This window comes from Notothenia rossii, assembly GCF_949606895.1.
Source record: "Notothenia rossii genome assembly, chromosome: 5".
Taxonomy (NCBI): Eukaryota; Metazoa; Chordata; class Actinopteri; order Perciformes; family Nototheniidae; genus Notothenia; species Notothenia rossii.
In genome coordinates, this window is record NC_136903.1 from 7933000 (window position 1) to 7956344 (window position 23345).

A 23345-nucleotide genomic window follows, 5' to 3' on the forward strand; every position below is an offset into this window, starting at 1 on the left:
CCATTTTTTTTTTTTAGATGTTCCTTCACTGGCAGCACTTATGTTGAAGTCAAACGTTTTAACATATAAATCACAGGTGTTTTAAAATGAAGTACATCCTTGGCCCTGACTGACATAAGCAAGTAAGTACAACTTTATTTTATAGCACCCTTCTCAACACGAATTTACAAAGTGCTTTACAGTATACAGTACACAATACACAATTCAAAGTACAGCTATAAAATGCAGAATAAAAGGCATAAAACACAGCAGGTAACACACCAATGAAAGACAGCTACTTCAAAATCTCTGAGACAGAGGCTTCTGGGGGAGTTCATTCCAAAGCCTTGGGGCCACCGCCTCAAAGGCACAGTCCCCCTTAGTTTTTAGCCTGGTTCGGGGCACCTTTAGGAGGCCTTGCTCAGAGGACCTCAGGGCCCGGGTTGTGCTGTGAGGGTGGATCAGGTCGTTAATGTAGGCTGGGGCTTGGCCATGGACAGCTCTATATGTGCAAACCAATACTTTGAATTGGGTTCTGAGATGGACAGGGAGCCAGTGCAGGGCAGAAAGGATCGGAGTGAGGTGGCATGTTTTTTTGGACCGAGTGAGCAATCTGGCTGCAGCATTTTGGACCTGTTGTAGCCAGTTTATTGATGTTTTGTTGATGCAGGAAAAAAGAGCATTGCAATATATAATATATAATAAAGGCATGGATAGCCATCTCCATTTCTGCGTTGGATAGAGCTTGGCAATGTTCCTGAGATGGAAAAAACAGGTACGAGTCATGAGTTTGACGTCAGATGACAGGTACATCACGCTGAGGATCTCCACGTCGATCTACATGTTTCTACTGTCTGTGTGCCACGTATCTGTTGTGGAAAACGCTAAGCCCCCAGGATTTAGTGTGCTGGAGCCATTAGGGATATGACAAACGCTTTTAAAACTATAATTTTCATTACCCAAAGTGTGTTTTCTGTTGGTCCTTTATCCATCCACTTTGTTTTTCTCCCCTGTTCCTGATTAGCAACTTGAACATATTATTAGAAAAGTACAAGCACAAACTAAACAGCAGTTAAATAGACCTCTAACCTCCAACAATGCAACATACAGTTTACTTTCCACATAAAAAGAAATCAAATTGAAGGAGACACAATGGTGCAAGGCCTTCATTTCAGCCAAAGTAGATATGTGTGCTCCAAAATGAATACAGGAAGTACAATGTTTTCCAATCATGATTCATGATGATTTCTAGCTTTCAATAGATCTATTTATTTGCAACTTAGTTTATTTCTGCATTATACACCAAAGATGTAAGTGCATAATGTAAGTACATAAAACATTAAGGTGATTCAAGTTTTATAAATTCATTTTGAGGCCTTGCATATCTGTGTCAAAATATACTTTTAAAGGTGGGGTAGGTAATTCACTTCAGAAACACTTTTTGTTATATTCCATGGAATGCTCTTAACATCCCGATAGCAATGAATATATTAAAAGCTTTGACAATAAATACATAAAAACATTTCATCTGTGGAAGCCGTGGTACTGTAAAAAATACGACCAATCATCTGAGCCGGCCCGGCTAAAGTAACTGGATGGCCTACCTGCCTGTCAGCCTTCCATCTGTGCACAAACTTATCTCGTGCCCTCATTGGTCATGTGCGCGTTCGTGTGTGTTTTGGAGGAGGGGCTCTGTGAGGAAGTCTGAAGGAAGGGGCAGATTTTTTCCGGCTGCGTACTTTCAAATTCTAGCACACTCGAGCTAGTTTCTCCATTCTTACCTACCCTACCTTTAACCCCTAATTTCCCCACAGGGATTTATAACGGTCCATCTTATTTTATGTTATCTTATTGTTATTTTAGATAAGATCATGCTCACGTTGTAAATTACCCTAATTACAGCTGTAAATAATCCGAAAGACCACAGATTAATTGATACACAGAAGAACGAGAGGTGGGTTTTGTCAAAGCTGGAGGACGGAGGGGAGACAGCAGCACATGTTTGGCTCCACTGATACTTTAACCTGGCTATGAACATATTGAAGGGATCAGCTTTTCCAGTTACACATAAAGTGTGCAACACGTTAAATCAGCCAGTTATCCAAGAGCATTTATCTTTTAACAACTCTTGTAATTGCCTCTATGTTATTGTCTGAATTCTTCTTTATCTCAATCTCAACATGAAAAAAGGTAAACGCAAAATGCACTTTTGTACGTCTTTTTGAATATGTGTCCCCCGTGTTCCAGGGAACTCACCAAGTGTCAGAAAACACAACCCTCTCAATTTTCCTCCATACCCAAATCTCTTTAAAAAGGGGCTGCAACGCATCTGATACAGACTGGTCCAGATTTGAACACTTCTGTGAAGTCACAGAAGTGGCGCTACGGCTATTGGGCCAACTCCACCAATCAGGAGGAAACAGCCACGGACATTGCAACGAAAGCATTGTTCGAAATCGCTGGAGACGCTGTAGTACATATGCCGGCCTGTAGATGGTGCTGTTCTCACAGAATCAGCCCATGCAAAGACAGTGTTAAAATATCTATGGTTAAATTGAGCGGAATGAGGAATGGCTAAAATGCATGATCTGTTTGGTATTTTGAAAAGTAAAAAGTATAAATATGCCTTAGGCTATATAGGTCTGGTCCTACACTATATTATTCAAATATAGCATGATAGGTCCACTTTAAAGAAACCCAGGAGATAATATGTCCTAATCATTAACACAGTCACATGCAAACAGAACATGCTAAACCAGGGGTGTCAAACTCAAATACACAGTGGGCCATTATAAAACCTGTACTAGTCGAGGGCCAGACTGGTTCAATGTTTATCGCAGAACGTGTTGAAATGAATTTATTAGCCTGGAACTAAAAAAGCTTAAATTATTGCCTATAAAAACAACATTAAACATTAAATAATCAGTTGCATACATTTCTTATGGCTCTATCTGCAAAGTCATTTCTTATGATTACATTTTTCCAACAACAGCTTAAAAAAAACTATTTCCCTCAAAGAACAAACCAAACATGCCCTGCTGTCGCAAGAAAAAAGTGCAGAAGGAAACATCCACGCGAACTCAGGGTGCTGCTCTGTGATGCTAGTTGAAGCAGATTCTTGGCATCTCATCTTGGGTGCAAGGTCATCAATGTTTGGGCTCAGGCTCTGAACTGAGGAAACCCTCAGGATGGAGTGAAGGTGTGCAGGTGTGAAGAAATTATCCTGCGGCCCGAAATTAAATCCACCGGGCCTTGAGTTTGACACTGTGTGCTAAACATTTCCCTCATATAAAGTGAACCTATAATGCCAGCAGAGGGAGCTCTCTGACAGCACAGTGGTTCACATGACTCCACAATATGTCCTTAGAAAGGTTTGTTATTTAAACCAAAATGTATTAATCACTGTAATGTGAATGCACTCAAATTATTCACACCTTAGTCGTAGATCCCTTTAGGTTTCATCTAAAGGTTTTTCTTATGGACTTTGGAATTCCCTTTCTTATACTTTATTTTCTCAAGTATTGCACTGTAAACATATTACATTACATGTTACTTGTTGGACGCTTTTTAATCCAAAGCGGCTCACATACATTCAGTACTGTGGACAATCCCCACAGGAGCAATTTGGGGTGAAGTGTTTTGCCCAGGGACACAACGACATGCTGACTGCAGTAGGACTTGAACTTGCTACCCCCTGATTTGAAGTTCAGCGCACAATCCTCTGAGCCACAGCCTCCCATATCAAAACATGAACAAACTACCATACAATACACAAATGTCCACCAACCACCACGACCACCACCCAGCAGGACTAAAGATATCATTTTGAATAAGGGTATGTGCAATACCTTGACATGCAATAATAATTAAGAAAGAGCAATAGTAATTTGATAAGCCCCCCTTTTTATTATTGATATGCATTTTTACAGCTAATGTATACTGTAAAGCATGAAGCAGGATACAACTGCATATATGTCACCACTTGTATCGTTTAATGTCATATGTCAATAAAGTAATGTATAATTTGATAATAAAGTATATGGACTCTTTATAATACAAACTGTTTTCTGTATTATTTGCCTGCAGGTTAAGCTTCCTGCAAGAAGTGTTTTTTCTTAAGCTGGTTAAAAGTATACACGGTTATTTATACACTCATGGATTTTTGTCTTATTATAAGCCCCTCTTTCCTGAAAACACCAGTTTCTTTCAAAAGCACCTCACACACCCCCCTTTTCTTTCTGGCTCAGACAAGCTGTGCTAATCCCTTAAAGCAGGGCTGTCCTTCCTCCTTTGCAGCAGCCACCGTTTACTGTAAACCTCCAGCGGAGATGGAAATAACAGACTTCGATGGAAACAGCTGAAGGTCAAATGAGGTGAGAGGATACGCTTGGGTTTGTTTTTCATCTGCACTGTGTGTCAAAGGAGGTGAGCTAGACAGTGTTCTGTAAAACTGTGTCAAGGTCACTCAATTCTCCCACACTAATGTCTTATCGTGTTTCCACATTAGACTAATTAATGCAAATGACTTAATCCTCATATTATGCCCTGAAACCTGACTGTTTTCTGTGTGTGAGTGTGTGTTTTTCCAGCTCTCTCTCTGTGCTGTACAGATTTGTTTTCGGTTCCCCCACAAAGCCCCTTCAATCTCAAATCTGAGCCCCTGTTGCCTCTGTGATTACGTTTCCATGGCAACTTGCTCGCTCATCATCCATATCTGGAGCCAAGGAGGAGGAGAGGAAAACGGTCTGCAGCATTGTGCATGAGCGAGATAGAGAGGAAGGAAGGGAGGGAGGAGGGGAGGGAGGATGCATTGAGGACACCAGAAGCTTCCTCTGAATCCTTGAAGAGAGAGAATCAGATTCCTAACGACTCCAACACTTCTGACGTCTGCGCTGCGTCTTCCTCCGAAACACAGGACGCCTTGTCTCCCTGGGTCCAGACCACAACACTGGAAAAAATGTTGCCGGTTTCTTCATTCAAGACAATAAAAATCTATTCATCCACGACGGGACAAAGCGCTTGTTACATACTGTACTGCCTGCACTGCAGAGGAAAAGTACTGGCGTCTTTGAGCTCATTCTTCAACAAAGGGCACTTTTTTGAAGGTGTAATATTAACCCTTTGGTGCAGATAAGGCAGCAATGGCACACAATTCTTTGAGCGTATTATTTGAGGTCTGTCAGGCAGTATCCTATATTTTGTTATTGTAAAAACATCCCAATAAAAGACACAAAGTTAACAATGTTTCTCTTAATATTGTTGTACCGTCCCCAGTGTGCTTGTGACAGCAACACCAGTAGTTTCTGACTTTTGGTTTTTACTTTCTTAAAGTTCACTTCAACTGAATTGAAGTGAACAATTGCTTCAATGATAAACAAGCCAATGTCAGAGATGCAGAGTAAAAACATTGATACGTATTGCCTCAAGTGAGCGATGCTAGCGCAGTTAGCATATTGGTGTCCTAAAACATTTGAGGTCATATTGTTAAAACTCAATTCAATCATAACAAATCAAAACACAGGAGAGAAAACTATTTAGATGAGAATTTATTTTCTCATAGCTTCTGTAATGTCACAAGATATCAAGCTATTCTACTGGGATTATTTGGTGAAAATAAAACAATATGAAATCACCTGCTGTATCCTTTCATTGAAGTTGAGAGAAGATCGCCTTTGAAGTAAAAGCAAGTGTCCTACTCCTAATGTGTAATTATGTAAAGAAAAGCTATAATTTTCCATATGTATCTGGCTTGGCCCTGTGTGAAAACATGAGCATACAGTTAGTTATGCATCTGACTGAACATTGTCACACTTTGCAACCACGCTGATCGCAATCACTATTCCTCATGCTGGTTTGCCATGGTAACCTAAAACCTGAGATTCATGCACCAGCATTACAATCCTCCTGGAAATCAAAGAATGGCACTGCTGTCATGTCGAAACAAGAACATCAAACAGCGCTTCATCAACAAATGAGAGACAGACAGCGGATGTACTCTTAAATAGAGGTTTTCTTTAATAAAACATATTATAGTGTGACATTCAAGATGAGCTGAAATGATATTGCTTCTGTTGTTTAGGGTTCAGCCCGGCCAGTGTGTGTGTTTCAACAGTTTGACAGCAGTGTGTCACCAAACATACAAATCCTCTGGAGTCTCTTCAGTCGGTTAATCTACATTCAAAACCATTTACAGTGAAAAGAAACACAATCTACGATGGAGAGTAGGAGCACAAATGGATGGACTTACACAAGCATCACATAATAAGATGAGGCACCATCACACAGGGAGGGGGGGGCGGGGGTGATATTCTGAGTATAGGACATGCGTAAGGAAGGGACTCAGGCGAGGTACAGCCAGGTTTAGTGGGCCGAGGAGTGTTTTCAGAAGCAGAGATAATGTTCGGCCATTTTAGACTGGGCAAGCAGGCGGCCATTTTTGCTCCTTTACAACAGCCTGCAGTTTGTGCATCCTTCATAAATGTTTGCTGCCATTTTATAGCTACGTTTGATCTTGAGTTTCATATAAAAACCCTTCAAAAGCATCCAAAAGAATGCAGTAATCTGGGTTGGGTCATATATATGTTATATATGTAGATTATATTATAGAGAGGCATACTGTAGGGAAGGTGATGAGATAAGTAGTGGGAGTAATGAGAGGTTACATAGATATTGATCATATCTATGGGAACAGAGCAGGGGGGGGGGGGTGTGTGCAGGTGTGTGCCCAGAGGTTTGTGGGGTGGGGAGTGGGGGTGGTCTACTTGAATAGTTTGTGGGGTGGGGGGGGCACCTTGATGTCCTGGCCCTTCTCCAGTCTCTTCTCACACTCGATCAGGTAGTTCACGCCGTCAATCACCGTCTGCACCAGCTGGACCTATGGGGGGGGGGGGGGGGGCACGTCATGTTTAAGTCATTTTAAAATTAAAATATGATCATCAATGTACACAAATTATTAATTGAGTGAGGTTTTTTTTTTTTTATGGATATTTTTTGTTTCAAATGCATTCCCCAATTATGTTTTTCCTGAATTTTCCCATTTTTGGAATGTCAACAAATCAACAAAGACCACAACATATTGATTTGTACTATTTTAAATATCTACAATCTTATTTGGATGATGTATTTATTGATTTGCTCAGTCCCTCATTACACCACTCTCATGATATGCCTCAACAATAGTCTCCCAGCATGATACAAATCCTTTCATTTATGGTTAACATGTGCTTTTTAAAAGCTTCAATATTTCTGTATTTGGTTCCCAACAACATATCTTAGCCCTAATTAAAAGGTACAGAATGCAAAGCTTTATCCAAGTACTGTCTGTAACTGCGGACACAGAGCAGTTTGTAGCCCAGACATCTGCAAACCTCTCACTACTAAAGTATGGACAAATATAAACACAAGCAGTCTACGCTCTTAACCAAGCAGCCGGACGGCATCAGCAAGCGTTCAATAACCTTTTAAAGAATGCCTCCTCTAAACAAAAGGCCAAAGTAAAGCCCACCTCTGAAACAGACACGTGGCTGCTGCTCTCATTAAAACTGCTGCATCAGTAAAGTTGATCAACTATAGTTGCAGATTATGTAGTTTTTCGAAGACGAAGAATTTCCAACAATAATTATTTTCAGAGCCAGATTTGGATAGTACTTTCACTTTCACTTGGCTTTCACTTTCATGTTCCCTGCACTGTGGGTCATACTGCAATGAGGAACTGAGGAAAGTGGGCTTGCAAATCAGATACATTTTTTAAATCTCTATTAAAATCACACTTACATAAACAGGTTTTTTACGTCCCTGTACGCTTTTAAGTTGTCAAACCTTGATGTGTTCATCATAACTGAATCTCCTCACTGAATTAGACCATCATGAAAATACTTTTTTAAGACTCGAGAGCTCTTTCCAAAGTGTTTCCACACCCGGGACACTGTCTCTGCTCTAATCATTATTCTCCTCCTACACTTTGCTCCAGCTTTCCCTGCTTTATCTGTTCCTCCATTTATTACTTTGTTGACTCCGCCTTCAAAGTGCTCCTCTCCTGAGTGGAAACACGTCTGAGTGATGGAAGACACAAACAGCCCAACAAAAAACATGTTGGAGTCAGACTTCTCTACTTCCAACATTTAGACATCTCTAAAAGTCCTAGATTTCATTCACACTTGCTGCTTGTGTTCAGTCAATAGCAAAGAGACATCTACATGTCATACATAAGACAATGAGATGAATTAGAATCTGCAGCATGTTACTGAGCACTAAGTGAAGAGCCATCTCCTCTCTCCATGTAATCAGAATTAAATAAATGACCACACACACACAACAATAGAGAGCAGCTCCATTGTACTGTATGACGAACAAGGACATGACAAATACTAACTACAAGTACAGACTGCACAAGAACATTTCTCTCTTCTTCCTCCTTCTTCCTCTCCTTCTTCCTCTCCTCCCTTTATCCTCTCCTCTTGCAATTCGTAAAAACAGATTTACCTCCTTTTGGTCTGGAACAAAAACCCCTCTTTCTTTTGTGCAAAAATGCAATTGCTACTTAAGTTCCAAAAATAAATTGTTGGCACTAAACATTCATTTGACATTGGTGCAGTTTTAATATTCATTACTGATGTCTTCAAGGCAACATTACATGACATGTCATTTGTTAGACGCTTTAATCCAAAGCGATTTACATACTCAATACTGTGGGCAATCCCCACAGGAGCACTTTGGGGTGAAGTGTCTCAGGGACACAACGACATGCTGACTGCAGTGGGACTCAAACTTGCTCTCCCCTGATTTGAAGTCCAGCACACTACCCACTGAGCCACAGCCTCCCTCTTGGTAACTGATCAAAACTGACGCAATAAATATTGAATCTGTGTTTGTATAGGGGCGATTAACTGAGAGAGCATGCATATTTCCTGCCCTGAAATGCACTGATATATCTCCACCAGTCAATCATATGGACAACAAAACTGTAAGCCGGTGCTATTGGTTAGTTCATCCGTAGATGTTAATGAACAGAAACATGCTTTGTGCTTTACCCACTGCATGAAACGTAGATAATTGCTCCTCGCACCGTTCGCCTTCACTCAGCCTACTGCGTGGAAATACACCGGAGTATATAAGTGACCTTCTCCATCCTTACATCGCCACTAGGTCACTTAGGTCTTCAGCCTACTGGCTCTCCCACGGTCTCGTCTAAAAGGTGACTGTGCCTTTCAGGTGGAGCTCCAACACTCTCTTCCCTAAAGACATCCGCTCTGCAGTCTCCGTAGAAGCTTTTAAAAAACTACTGAAGACCTACTTTTGACATTGGCTTTTGTTTCTACTTGAGTGTGATGTGTTCTGTTCTCATGTTTGTTCCTCTCAGGACTCCACGTGGTCTGTGTTTTGTTTTTATGTTAACCTTAAGTTTCTGCCTCATGTTGTTCTCATGTTTCTGTGGTCTTGTGTTCTTACTTGTGAAGCACTTTGTGAATTCTATTTCTGTGAAAGGTGCTATACTAAATAAACTTATTATTATTATTATTATTATACACAGCCTCTCACCTCAGACAGTCCCAGGCGGTCCAGGTTGGAGATGTCGTACGTCCCGCCTACAGCAGCGGTGTCCACGCCACCCGTCCCTCTCTTCTGCAGACGCAGGTTGTCCAGGATCTTACTCATTCGGGGGTCCTTGGGGGTGGGGGAGAGGAGTTATTTTATTATTAATATTTGTATTTCTGTTGAACCTATATTGTTGCATCGACTCAGTTGTCTTGTGTCTTATCTGTCAGAGAGAAACCATTCTTTATTTTATTTGTATTATCATATATTTGACCTCCTTGTGTCTGTTAACCTGATAACATGTTATATTTTGCTGCATGTACCTTTTAAAGTTCTTAACAAATAATCTGAGGGGAATTTCTTGTTGTTTGATTCTAACTTGTGATGTTTCATTTTGTAAAGCAGTTTGAGCTGCATGTGTTGTATGAAACGTGCTATATAAATAAAGCTTTATTATTATTATTATTCTATACAGCTTCAAAGCACTTGAATTAGCATAATTCTCAATTTGCTATTATTAGGCCCGGACAAGAGTAAACCCTCTGGACTGTCTTTTAGTTGTTGGCGAGAGCTTCGTGCGTTAACAGACACACGCTGAGCTGACTTACGTTATATCAGCTAGCTTGCTATGACTTGTGCTTAATGTTTGGCTGTGTTAGCAAAGCTCCCCATTTGCAAGCTTCTTGATTATGTAGTCATGACAATGCAGGTGTCCATATTTAGAACAGCAGTGAATTGCACTATGAAAATGTAGGTGAGCCAAATTGCAAAAGTACACAGATCTTTTGCCGTAACAATCCACTGTACCTTCTGCCCGCCTGACCACCATGGGGTCAAGAGCCTTCAGCCGTCTCTGGAACTCTCTCCCACAAGACATCCGCAATGTGGACTCACTCTCAACCTTCAAATCCTGCCTGAAAACCCACCTTTTCAAACTGCCGTATTCTATATCATAATTCCTCTAAACTCATTGTTGTTTTTAAATCTTTGTTTTTTAAGTCTCGAATTACTGTTTGACCTTCTTTGTTGCTTGTCTTTAATTATGCTCTGTAAGGTGTCCTTGAGAGCTTTGAAAGGCGCCCATAAATAAAATGCATTATTATTATTATTATTAACAACTAATTTTGCCTTTTGTAAAAGACATAAACAGTAGAGATGAAACAGAATTAACTCATACTTATCTGTAATAGAGAAAATAATATACAGCAAAGATCAATAAGATTTCATGCTTTTTTGACACTTACTACTTATAATCAGAACGTAATACTTTGATGTTAAAACACCATGCAGCAGCTCTGATTTTTAACGTGTGAAACTGGTAATACAGTGGCACAAAAGAAGGCTCATGATCTGCTGAAATGTGAATATAAATAGTTTGTTCCTTCTATTAATACTGCTGTGTTACCCTGCTCATCAGCGGCAGCTTGACGTGCACGCCGGCCCTCAGGCCCGTGCCCAGGTTGGAGGGGCAGGTGAGGATGTACCCCAGCTTCTCGTTCCACATGAACTCCCAGCCTCTCTCCTGGATCAGACGCTCCACCTGAGAGACACACACAGGCAATCATTTAAAGGTCACCTATTGTGCAAAGTCCACTTTTTCACATTTTGTATACATCAACATGTGTCCCCTCTGTGGAAAGAGACTCTGAAAGTTTCAGGAAAAAAGATTATCTCACTTTTTGTCCTGATCCATTTATATAAAAACCTGTCTGAAAATGAGCTGAACAGATTTTGGCCACTTTATGATGTTTAGCTTGTGTAACCATTAGCCAATCACCAACCAAGGTAACCATTTTGAGAGACATTTTGACTGTGTATTAAACTAAAACAATCCCTACAGTCAGTGGCGGCATCAGGGTATGGCTGGGGTAGGCTACAGCCATACCAAGAAATGGCTTAGCCCCACCTTAGCCCCACCATGACAAATTATGTTAAAGTAAGCAAATTAAAATAAATAATGAGAAAACTGCTAAATGTTGAGAAACTGCTCCTGCTGTAACAACAAGTGCACGTTACTGATGCAATATGGTTGAGACCATTCAGGCTTATGCTAGAAGAGGGGTGCAAGGAATAGTCTAAGAGTAGTGGGGGAGTTTTATACACTAACGGTGTGGAAATTCTCTGGCGTTATAATATCAGCGCGGCCGTGGTAAGATCAAAATGCCTTCGAATGCAATTTGAAGAGACCTACAGCCAATCAGATTGAGATCAATCGGAACCGCCATTCAGTATCCCTATTGGATCTTCAACGTGTACTATCATACGTCACGTTCACAGTGATCCCTTTTTATTTAGTAACATCCTGAGATATATTAGATACATAGAGAATACAGATAAGGGTAAAAAACCTTAAAATAATGGAAAGTACCGTGTCCTCTGTCTTCATCACAGCCTCTCTCTCTCCTCTCAACATCAACAGTCCAAACTCTTACACAAACACAGCTTTACCTCCTTGAGGCCGTTGCAGAACCTCTCAAAGACCCGCTTCATGTTTCCTCCCTTCTCCATGGAGATGACCCTGGTGTGATCCTCCTCATTCACCCAAACCAGGAACGTCTTCTCGTTGTTGTGCCTGCACAGAGAGAAATGATCAGAATCAGAAACAGGTTTATTACCAGGAAGGTTTACACGTACGAGGAATTTGACTTGGTGTCTTGGTGCAAACATAAAAGTAAAACAAGATTTAAAAACACAGATAGAGAACTAGAAAAAATATTTAAAAAAATAATAAATATAAAATATAACAGCATTTACAAAGAAATGAAATAAAATATGGAATAAAAATTGGCAGTAATACAAAATATTGTTGTCATTGTGTGCAATAATGTAATATTGAGTTATACAATATCTTTCCCTGGGGGTTAGGGTTGTCCGCCCCATTATAACTATCAAGGAGCAGCACCCAGTCGGGGGCATTTATTTTGATGCAGTTGCCAGTATTCTTGAACACAGATTCCTTTTATTCCTTTGAGGACCACAGATGGAAATTAGCTATTAGCTATAATCTGGCATATTGCATCTCTTCTCTTTGCTGAGATTAATGTTTTTGTATGCATGGTCCTTCTATAAATAAATAAGAAGACGTTTTTTTACTCCAAATAAGAAGCTTTATACACCAGGGGTCTCCAACCTTTCTTCATCTGAGAGCTACTTTCGACGTGTTGGAGACCCCTGTTACAAACAAATCAACGTTTGAAACATTTCCCCCAGGCTGAGTTATTCATTAAGTCCTATTGTAGGATAAGTTAATAATTACTGATGGAAGATTGGGTTTATCTATTAATGGATCAATATGACATTGATAAGTAGAAAGGAGACTATGAACCATCAGTTATCAGATAACATGCTATTTTCTGCCGCAGGTCATTGACAGCTGGGTTTCTCAAAGTAGTCTGCAAGGCTGCACTGTGCTTGCAAAGCCTTGTAATTCAGTATTGATTTGATTTACTTTAAAAGGAACTAGACATCCTTGTAAAAATCAAGTAAAAAGAACAAAGTAAAATGTCTTGTATGGATTACTCAAAACTCATAAATATCACTTTGTGAACAAAAGAGAAACGTTTAAAAAGTGTTGTATTGACATGTTTATCTGATAAAAAGTTCAACAACTGTGGGATGGATTCATTTTTGCAGAAATGAAGGTTCTCCAGTATACTAAATTATTTTTAGACTGTTTATGTATTCATCATATTGCAGATATTAAACACTCCATCTTATTTTCAAGAGAGACCTGAGTACACATGAAGGTGGGGAGGTTGTCAACATGCATGTTCAAATCACCAACAATGACTAGACGGTCAAAGTCAATGCACACTATAGGGTGCGTCGCACTTGTCTTATTTTTCATTTCCTTGCTCCTCGGGCTCGGTATCACCGGAAGTGGCCTTATTTTTGCCGGAGAACCGAGGATCGAGGAGCGATACCAGACCATCCTCCGGTGAAATCCTCAGACACTCGCCCCGCCCCCTTACTGTGTATCGCTCACTGATTGGACGATGCAGCGCATGCACTGATCTGGCTGCTGTCAGACGATCAGCTGTGCGGCGTCATCACAAACGGACGCCGCTTCACGTGACGCTCCGGAGGAAAGGACGTCCCATTGCTCTTAAAACTAATTTCCCTGCTTCTCGTGGTTTCCTTGCGTCTCTCCATGCTTCCCTGGTGGGAGGGACTAGTCGCAGGGAAACGACGCAAGTGAGGGACGCAAGGAATCCATTTAACTGAAGTGAGATGCAGCTATAGACAGCAGTTCAGTAAAGTCATCAAAAAAGCTTGCACAGTATTTGGGTGGTCTATAGATGTTTAGGAACAGAGCTCGGGAGGAGCATTTCAGCTGAAGGGCCACATATTCAAAAGAAGCAAAGTTCCCATAAGATGTCTTCCTGCATTGAAGGGAATCATTGAACAAAATAGCAACTCCACCTCCTTTCTTATGCAATCATTCCTGACTCATAAAACTAGAGTTGGAAGGGGTTGATTCTATAAGAACAGCTGCACTGTTATTTTTGTTCAATCCAAGTTTCAGTTAAAAACATAAAATCGAGATATTGCTCAGTGATAAAAAAAATACAGTTCTGACCTTTCCTAAACTGCAACAGTAGGGATAATATTTCTACTTACAAATAATAAAATAACAATTGTGAAAAGCACCTTAATGACTCGATGACCTCTCCTACCATCCATCTAAGGGCAAGCTGTGAACTTTTTATACATGAGATTTTAAATTGTGAAGTGCACATAGCCACTGTCAGGCACTACAAAGACTTTTGGTCCACACTGACCTACTTAACATTGTTAGGGATTTAATAAGGTAATGGATAGGTTAAGAAGACAGCCGGCTGGGGAAAGGAAGAGAGAGGAGTACGAAGAAAGTAGAACAGGATGACAGAAAAAGAACGTGTGGGGGATGTTAAGCAAAAATGAGAGAAAGTAGAGCATGACATATGGGAAGTGCAAAAATGAAAGTAGAGAGGAGGGGAGACGGAGCCAGAGAGGGAAAGAGAAAGCTGCCAATAGACCTGAAAGAAGAGATGAGGGAGGGGTGAAGTGAAGGTGAATTATTGAGGAGAGGCAGAGGGAGAGGGAGAGGAGAGGGAGCTGCTGATTGATTTTGTTTGGCTAAGGCGTTGCATTGGGCTATTTTTGGGCACAAGCCGAAACTCAGGGCTGACGGAGTATTGTCTGCATCGCTAATACATCTCTACCATAGCCTTAGCACTCAGGACATTACTGCTGCAATAAATTCAAATGTAAAGGTCACTAAATGTCAGAAAGTTCCAGATTGAAAGGCATTACAGCTGATAAATGTGAAGAACTAAACAATAGGCATTGGAGAATTTGCCTGATTTGGAGGATTTTTTTTGAAAGAACTGTAGCAAGTTTCAGACAAAGGTTCTTACAAATCATAGCGGATGTCCGAATTAACCTCCGAGAATAAATCAATTTATACACAGACATCAAATGAAATGCCCTCTGTCTCAGATAACTGATTATGTTACTCGGGTCAAAACATAACCGTCATGTAATAATAATAATAATAATAATAACTTGAATTTATATAGCGCCTTTCATAACCTCAAGGTCGCTTTACAAAGAAACATACAAGGACAAGACATAAAACATAAAACATAAACATAAGAGACAAAAACACCTTTCGAGAAAATGGTGTAGGAATTGAGAATGCTATCTATACATATAACTGCCACAGACGGTGTCTCCAGAAACACATTTTTCCACAATAAACCACACACAAAACAATATAGAATAGCATCCATTTGTGATCTGTAACTTAATTTGAACTTCTTGGATAGGAGCTCCTATATTTTCATTTAAAGAATGAAAGAAAGTTTTCTGAGGAGTTCCACAAGGGTCTATCCTGGGTCCCTTTACAACAAAATGACCATGAGCTGTTAACTTCAGATCCAAACTCAGCGTATTCACACCTCAAATAAGTTCTGGAAAAATGGTTCATGCACCCATTTCAGTTCACGCATGGTCAATTGCTTTGGTAGCAAGTGTACGTATATGAAATAATTGATATTTGCTGATAATACCCTGCCTTGTCTTGAAGTTTCAGAAGAATAAGGTTTTCTCAATCAGAACATTTATAATCAGGTATTACTCACCAGATACCACGTGCATCTGGCCAATCACGAGCCATGCCTGAGCAGGTCAGGAGGGGAGACACAGGCTTGTCAAACAGGAAGTGGTCCTATTGTAAATACAGAAAACACACGTTTTAATATTAAAGTGAATGGCATCATCAATGGCTAACTTGGATCGTTTTATCACAGGAAGACAGAAACAAGGTTTAAAACTTGGTTACTCAATAACATGATCATTTCTTTAGTTTGTTTAATAAGAAAAATAACCAATGTTGTTCTGTTATTAAAACTGCAGTCAATGTATTATCGTTAAATCTAAAAGGTGTCAAATGGGTTTTCACTAAAACACTGCTAACCTTTCCTTTTTCCCCTCAAGTTTAAATTTGCATTAGCACTGCAAGTCACAAGTGGTACCCCCATGCAATACATCGATCCAATAATACATGTATTCTCAGTTCGAATCTGACATTTGTCTTGCATCACAGCAGCTCCATTTGCAACATCAACAAGGACAAATATTCAAGACAAGATACAAGGAAACAGACATTAAGCATAATGCACAACATCATCATGGACACACACACAGTCCCCCCTGCCCCCACTGGACTATAACTCCCCACACACACTCAGACACTTTTACGCTGCTATGGACATCTTGCACTAATGTACATTCCCAAAGATATTGAAGTGACTGTTATTGTGTATATATTGATTGTTGTGTTTTTATCTTAATGTGTGCATATGTATGAATGTATCTGTTTATTGTGTATATATAGGATATACATATTTGATACATATTTTAGTATATATTTGTATCTGGGATTGTGGCAAACGGTATTTCGATCTCTCTGTCTTTACACACAAACTGAAAGATTGACAATTAAGTTGACTTTGACACAGCAGCCTCCCTGCTTTACTCACATCGATGAGCTGTTGCTGCTCTGCGTCTGTCATCTGTGTCAGACTGTAGTATATATCTGAAAGTGTCCTAGCATGACCCTCCGACAGATCAGGTAGATCCACTACTTCTACCATTTTAAATCTACAGATAACGAGATGTAAATTTACAAGATTTTTCTCAAGAGAGTTTGGTGATATGATACAGTAAACTGTTCTAATGTTATATCTCACTTGACTTTTACTTATGAATAACATTACACTTGTACTTTAAGGCTATCGCTTTCTGTACAAATATTTTGTCAAAAGGTTGTTTACTAAAACACTGCTCACCTTTCTTTATACCTATACAAACAATTATTGTGACGAGCAGGAGTTTACAGTAAGTGTTGCAATAGAACTGCATGTAAAAAGGTGGTACCTCGATAATGTGCAACATGTTCATAGTAAGCACTGAGCATCCTCCTTGCTTTAGTCAAAGTCAAAGTCAAAGTTATTGTCAATCTTTCAGTTTGTGTGTCCAGACAGAGAGATCGAAATACCGTTTCCCACAATCCCGAATACAAATATGTATAAAAATATGTATATCCTATACATACACAATCAACAGACACATTTATACATATGCACAGATAAAAACACAACAATCAATATATACAAAATAACAGTCACTTCAATATCTTTGGGAATGTACATTAGTGCAAGGTTGTCCATAGCAACTACATTACTCACGTCGATGAGCTGCTGCTGCTCTGCGTCGGTCATCAATGTCAGACTGTAGTACTTCCCGGCGAGGTCGTCCTTCAGGCCGGCGAGCGCGTCCACCACCACGCGCTCCACCTCCCGTCGCTCCGCCCGGGTGCAGGCGGGGGGGAGGCTCAGCCCGCGGATACTGCGGCCCGTTCTCACCCTGGACGACAGCACGTAGCGTGGGTCAAAGTTGCCCGAGTGGATCTGAAACAAGGGCAGCAAGTTATTGTCATTTTTGTAAACGTTCAGACATAACATATATACATGCAACATACACCCGCATTCAGTACGTACACAAATGTGTGCAGAATAGTTACTGCACATATAACCTACATCTCTCCATGGGGGACAATAATCTCACCTTAATCATGTAGCAAGACATCTATTTATATCTCAGCTTACATGCCAATTACTTAAATAAAAGCACAGAGAGAAAATGAATAAGAATAATACATTATAATCATACTGGCCTGAGGTGTGGCCTTATTACTGAGAAACATCAAATAGAACTGATTTGAGTTTTCTGACAATAAGGAGTCCTGTGTTGACAGTGAGATGATACCTTGCTGGAGTCCAGGTCGGTGGGGTGCTTCATGGTATTTGGGTTGTAGCCGTTGTGCCTCTCTTTGATGATAGGGTCCAGCAGTTCTGCAAAAACCTGAAACAGACCCAAGAAATTAACATTTTTTATGCAATAATGTTTGGTAACTTTAAGGGTTAGATCGGATTTACCATCACACATTAACACAACTAACTAACTAACTAACTAACTAACTAACCGATCAAAGCAACAACTAACGCATTCTAAATGTGGCTTACACTTCAAATGGTATTGATTTTTTTTGGCGTCTTAGTTGTTAAAGGTTGTTAAAACACTTTTTGCTGCTTTCCCTGTTGACAGCAGTAGATGCCTACTGTATGTTGGTGGACTTGTATAGCTGGCGTTACTGAACTGGAGCTCTACTTTGGCCTATGGACTTTTCTGCATATCATCCCCTCTCTTTTCCCATTTCAAATCAGTCTATCCTCTATAAAAATAAAAATAAATGTTATTGCTTGCTCTTCAGACTGTCAGTGCTGTCTTTGTCACTGCGAACTCCTACTAATGTTCCTGAGGATGACTCTTGGACATGTGCAAACCCTTTCTAGTGAAAGGTAAGGAGCGTATATGTGTGTGTTTGGAAACTATGATATCTGACCTCGTAGGACTCCTCGTCTCCTGCCACCATGCCCACAGTCTTGATGAAGGGATGCCCGGGGTTATCCACTCCCGTCTGGATGGCCAGGTCCAGAGTGTATCCGTTGGGAGTCGCCTTGTCAACCAGCTTGGCATAGATGGCCGGAGTCAGGTGAGAGGCCATGCAGTTGTTGTGTTTGCGCAGGTCAGGGTACTCCGCACTGCACAAATACACATTTCAAGATAACATATGGCTGCATTGATCGTTAAGGGAGGGAGGGAAAAAAAGACTTGTTGCAGTGTGGGCACAGGGCTGTGTCCTTGGAGCAGGTGCATAGTGAGTGAGTCATTCAAGGACACTTCCACATGGCACGTACACAGCTAACTGTTTCCTTATGGCTATGGGACACCCTGCTGCAAAATGTGTCTACTCATTTGATTTTAGGTGATGATAACAGTGTAGGGTATGTTTTGGCTGAAATACAATACACTCTACCCGGCATACAGGATTATTATACAAGGTGATGCAAAACCAATGCTGGAAGAATCATTGAAGATGCGGATTACAGCTTTTTCTCTCTGCTGAGGTCAGGATGGTATCAGACACACAAGGAGAGGCTACGGAACGTTTTTCACCCAAACCCAATAACACACACACATTCATTCATATTAATGTAACGTGTTTTGAATGCACACATTTAAGGAACTTGCGGAATTACATTTCCCTGTATTTTTTACCAGGCTTTTATCATTTAGTAATATATTGCATATTTACAAAAACAAATTGAGTTATAATAAAATCTAAATGTATGTTGAAGAAGACACCTGAATGTCTCAAGTATTACATTTGACAGGCAGAAAAGACACTGTGCAATGTTTCACATGAGATGTTAAAAATGTCCTTCATCAGTCCTGATAGAGAAGACAGTCTTTACATTTTCGATGTTAGAGTAAATGAATCCCGCTGATGAAAACACAGACATATTCGGTGCTGTCTTTAAATGTATTATTTAGTCTTTAGGCAGGGTAGAGTGGAAACAAAAAGCCTTGCTGTCAAACACTGGCTTTTATCCAAACACAACAAAAAAAACGTCTTAAGGCGAGGGATGGAATTCAATTGGGTTTGGCATGACAAAGTCTAAAGTTGCCAAAGCAGCACAGACTAAGTAGTTTATGGGTTCCTGTTTCCTGTTGTCTGCCAACAGATAAGCAAGGCTAAGATATGTAGATTGAAATGATCCAAAAAAACGGTAATTTGTCCACTAATATGCACAGGTTATGCATTGGTGTACTTTTGTTCGTGCATGATTTCATAACGCTATCAATCTGCCCTTGTTAGGGTCGATAGTGATATATTTAGGAAAACTGTTCAACACTGAATTTAGGCGATGAGAAAAAATGATTATCTGAGCAGCTATCAATCATAAATAAACCTGCTATATGAATAAACCATATACATATTTGATGTTAGTGTAGTTAGTATAACAAAATAATTAATCAGCATAGGCAGAAATTGTATTTTTCCATCAGCCGTATCTTTACCCTAGCACGACTCTACGTTTAATGATTAATAGTAACGTGGAATTGGGCGTATTCGGCTGGCAGGACTCAGGGTATGAAGTTAGATTATAATTATGATGCCTGGTAATTGTGTCAATAAGGCTTGATAAGAAAAAGGCATTAGTTCCTGTTGGGTCACTCAGACAAAAGGTTGGCGCCTAAAGACTAATCTCCAAACCAATGTCAATGCCTTTAGTCTGTGGTGAAAAGGTACCTAAGTACATTTGTACTGTACATACGCACACATTTGGGGTACTTAATGTATTTGAATAATACCATTTCATGCTATACTTCATCTTTACCACATTTCAGAGGAAAATATTATACTTTCAATCCACTACGTTCATCCAACATATACATTCTTCTTATAGATGAAACTGACGATTCTGATAAAGGTCATCTCCATCTTGAGAACCTTCACGTGCTTCTTTGACCATAAGAAATAAGGATAATCCAATAATGCGACTTTAAATGGAGCTAACGAGTACTTTAAGGAAATGTTTAAATACTTTATTTATCCCAAATTGGGGCAGCATGTTAACGAGACATTGCACATTAGTTGAAAATGTAATAAATACAAAATAAACATCTATATATTAGAGTCAGACAAACAGTAGACACACCCTCTAACACTGCAGGTGCTCTTTCAGTGTGTGACCGTTATGCAACATTGTTGGCAGGGTTCTTTATCTGAGCAGCAGATAACATTTTACCTACCTTTTTATATGCAATGCTTTATAATGCGACATGTAGTGAGACACGTACGCATCAGCCATCCCATCAGTATGCCATCTATACAGCTATAGCACAAGTTATGAGTCATATGTATCTGAGTTAATCTGGATGTAATACATTATTATAACAGGAGGGCTATGCATCCATCTTTTGCCCTATTTTTGATGGCAATTAATAAGGATTTTGACGTGATTTTCCACATTTGGTCCCTATTGTAGCCTACCCTACGGAAACAGCCTCAACAGCTATCGATGTCGTTTCATTTAATTTGAAGGTGACCGATAGGTGCACCTGAGTCATAATGCATATATTCCTATCGTGAGATAAGAACGTAATAATAATTATAATAATCATAATAATACATTTTATGAGACGCCTGTCCTAACCCCCAAAGACACCTTATAAAGTATAGGAAAAAATGGCAATGGCAATGATTCTAAAACAATTAAGTGATAACTGTAGGTTTTACTTGTATTAATGTCATGTTCTTTCAGGCTGTTAACATTACTTTCATGTCCTCCCAGCCTTTTTCACCATTTTCTTTAATTAAGGTAAATTACACAACATGCATAATAATCAGGACTTCTTCATTAATGATCAAAATGACATAAAATGTTAATAAAAGCGTTACCTTGCGGGGTAACTCCTGCGGACCGGAGCTCCAGCCCCGACATGCTCCCGGTGCAGCAGAAACCCAGCCGTCACTGAGCCCCCCACCGCGGAAAGGAGACCGATCTTCTGGCGGGTGGTCAGGATCCTGGAGAAGCTGCTCGCCATTATTGTATTTTTGTCTCAGTTTTGATGTTTAATAAAGCGTATTATTCCCACGATGAGGGTGGGACAGGTGATGAAGAGCCTCTGATGGAATGACAGCCAGAGGAACCGGAGTAACCGACGAGGTGTCAAGATGGACGGAGAAACACACACCGGAAACACATCCTTCAAAACAAAAGACAAATGTTTCAAGTTTCAAGTTTCAAGGCTTTTATTGTCATGTGTGCATAGCTACAGTTTAGTTATGACAATTAAAATCTTAAGTCACAGGCTGAGGTTCCTAAAGTAGATAAAATAAAATAGAATATAATAGAAACAGAATATGGTAGGTAATGGAGGTACTTTACTTGAATGGTGCATTTCCATTATTTACTGCACGGTGCATGATTAAGATAATGTTTTCAAGAAGTGGGAGAAGTACTCAGATTGTGTACTTAAGTAAAAATAGAAGTACTACTGTGTGGGAATACTGTATGTTGAAGTACTGCATTCAACATGCTTCTCAAGTAAAAGTACCAAAGTATCAGCATCAAAATATACTTAAACTCTCAAAATTGAAAGTACTCATTGTGCAGATTGGCCCATTTCAGAATAATATATATGACATGTTTTATAATTATTGAACATTAAATAGTTTATTGAAGCTGGTAAAGGTGCAGCTAGTCTGAATGACTTTGTATACTGCAGGGTAGCTTGTGAATTTACTCCAGGTGGAACTAAAGTCTGATTTAACACTTGGTTATATTTACCATCATTAATTCAGATCTGCAAAGTAACTAAAGGTATTACATACATTTAGTGGAGTAAAAGTACACCTAGTAGTGTCAACACATTTGATTACTCAAGTTAAGTACAAGTACCTGTAAAGTGTTCTTAAATTCAGCTCTTAAGTAATACTTACTTTACACCACTGATGTTTGAATGCATGAGTATGAAGACTGTAACTGCAGGCCTCACAAACAACAACACCTCTTAAAAGTTTCTTAAATCTGACTAACATCTTACATACAACCAGACACTTCTTCTAACCAACTTTATTTGACCAGAATGAGTACACAAAATGTTGTCGGATATAGACATTGTTAATTGTTAAGTGTCACTCCAACTTTTGTCAGTGTTCAGCAGCTCATCCTTCTCCTAGCAAAAAGCAGAGCTGCTGAACCAATCACCCCTGCCTATGGATGTGTCTTCGTGGTTGGACTGTGCCATTCACTTAAAACCCAAGGGGTGTTCGGGGTGCTTCTCCATCAAAGCGACTTAGAGAACAATGTCTTTGTCCCCCTGCAAGACTGGCCAGCAGGTTATAAAGACCTGCAGTTTGGGAAGGAAGGAAGTCAGTGTGTCTCAGACAGAGGAGGGCCCTCAACATTATTGAAGTTATTTGTAAGTTCAGTTGTATTTAGGCTTCAGAGAGTTTATGTTGTATAATGATGTTTTTTCGTATTGTGTTGATTGTATTACATATCCTCAAAGAACTGTATATTTTTGGGGTAAATAAAATCCCTATTTCTGTCAACCTGCTCTCCCAGTTTGTGTGTACCCTGGTCCTTCACAAGGAGTAAGGATAACCTTATTTTAAAGAATTGATAGATGAGAAAGCAAACTGATGTCAAATTACATTTACAAAAATGACAGAGATGGCAGTCAGTCTTTTTACAAATAGGACAATGCTAGAAATGAATAATATAGATTTCCGTGCATGGATAAATCTATTCCTAAATAACAAAAATCAATGTTTCAAATGGCATCTCATAGCATTTCCTTTATCTAGTATGCTTTTTAACTTGCATGCTCACTCAAAAGGGTGATAAGGGTTTTATTTTGAAAATTGCTTT

The 23345-nt window shown here is 39.7% G+C and overlaps 1 protein-coding gene across 1 annotated transcript; it reads right to left on the reverse strand.

Moving 5' to 3' along the window:
- Positions 1-5971: 5971 nt before the first annotated feature.
- Positions 5972-21630, reverse strand: LOC307040858 (creatine kinase U-type, mitochondrial-like). The gene is made up of 9 exons (XM_079684038.1): positions 21368-21630; positions 18464-18662; positions 17827-17922; positions 17247-17468; positions 15639-15724; positions 11962-12085; positions 10919-11053; positions 9517-9642; positions 5972-6853 (listed from the first exon to the last, which is right to left on the reverse strand). Exons 1-9 carry the CDS (start codon positions 21511-21513, stop codon positions 6737-6739), a joined length of 1251 nt encoding a protein of 416 aa, XP_079540164.1. The 5' UTR covers positions 21514-21630; the 3' UTR covers positions 5972-6736.
- Between the last annotated feature and the right edge of the window lie 1715 nt (positions 21631-23345).

Coding starts and splice junctions, on each gene's coding strand:
- LOC307040858 (XM_079684038.1), bottom strand. CDS start 21,513: ATGGCGAGCAGCTTCTCCAGGATCCTGACCACCCGCCAGAAGATCGGT. Junction 17,923..18,463: donor GAGACGAGGAGTCCTACGAG/GTCAGATATCAT, acceptor GGTCTGTTTCAG/GTTTTTGCAGAACTGCTGGA. Junction 9,643..10,918: donor AGCTGCCGCTGATGAGCAGG/GTAACACAGCAG, acceptor CCCACCCCCAAG/GACCCCCGAATGAGTAAGAT.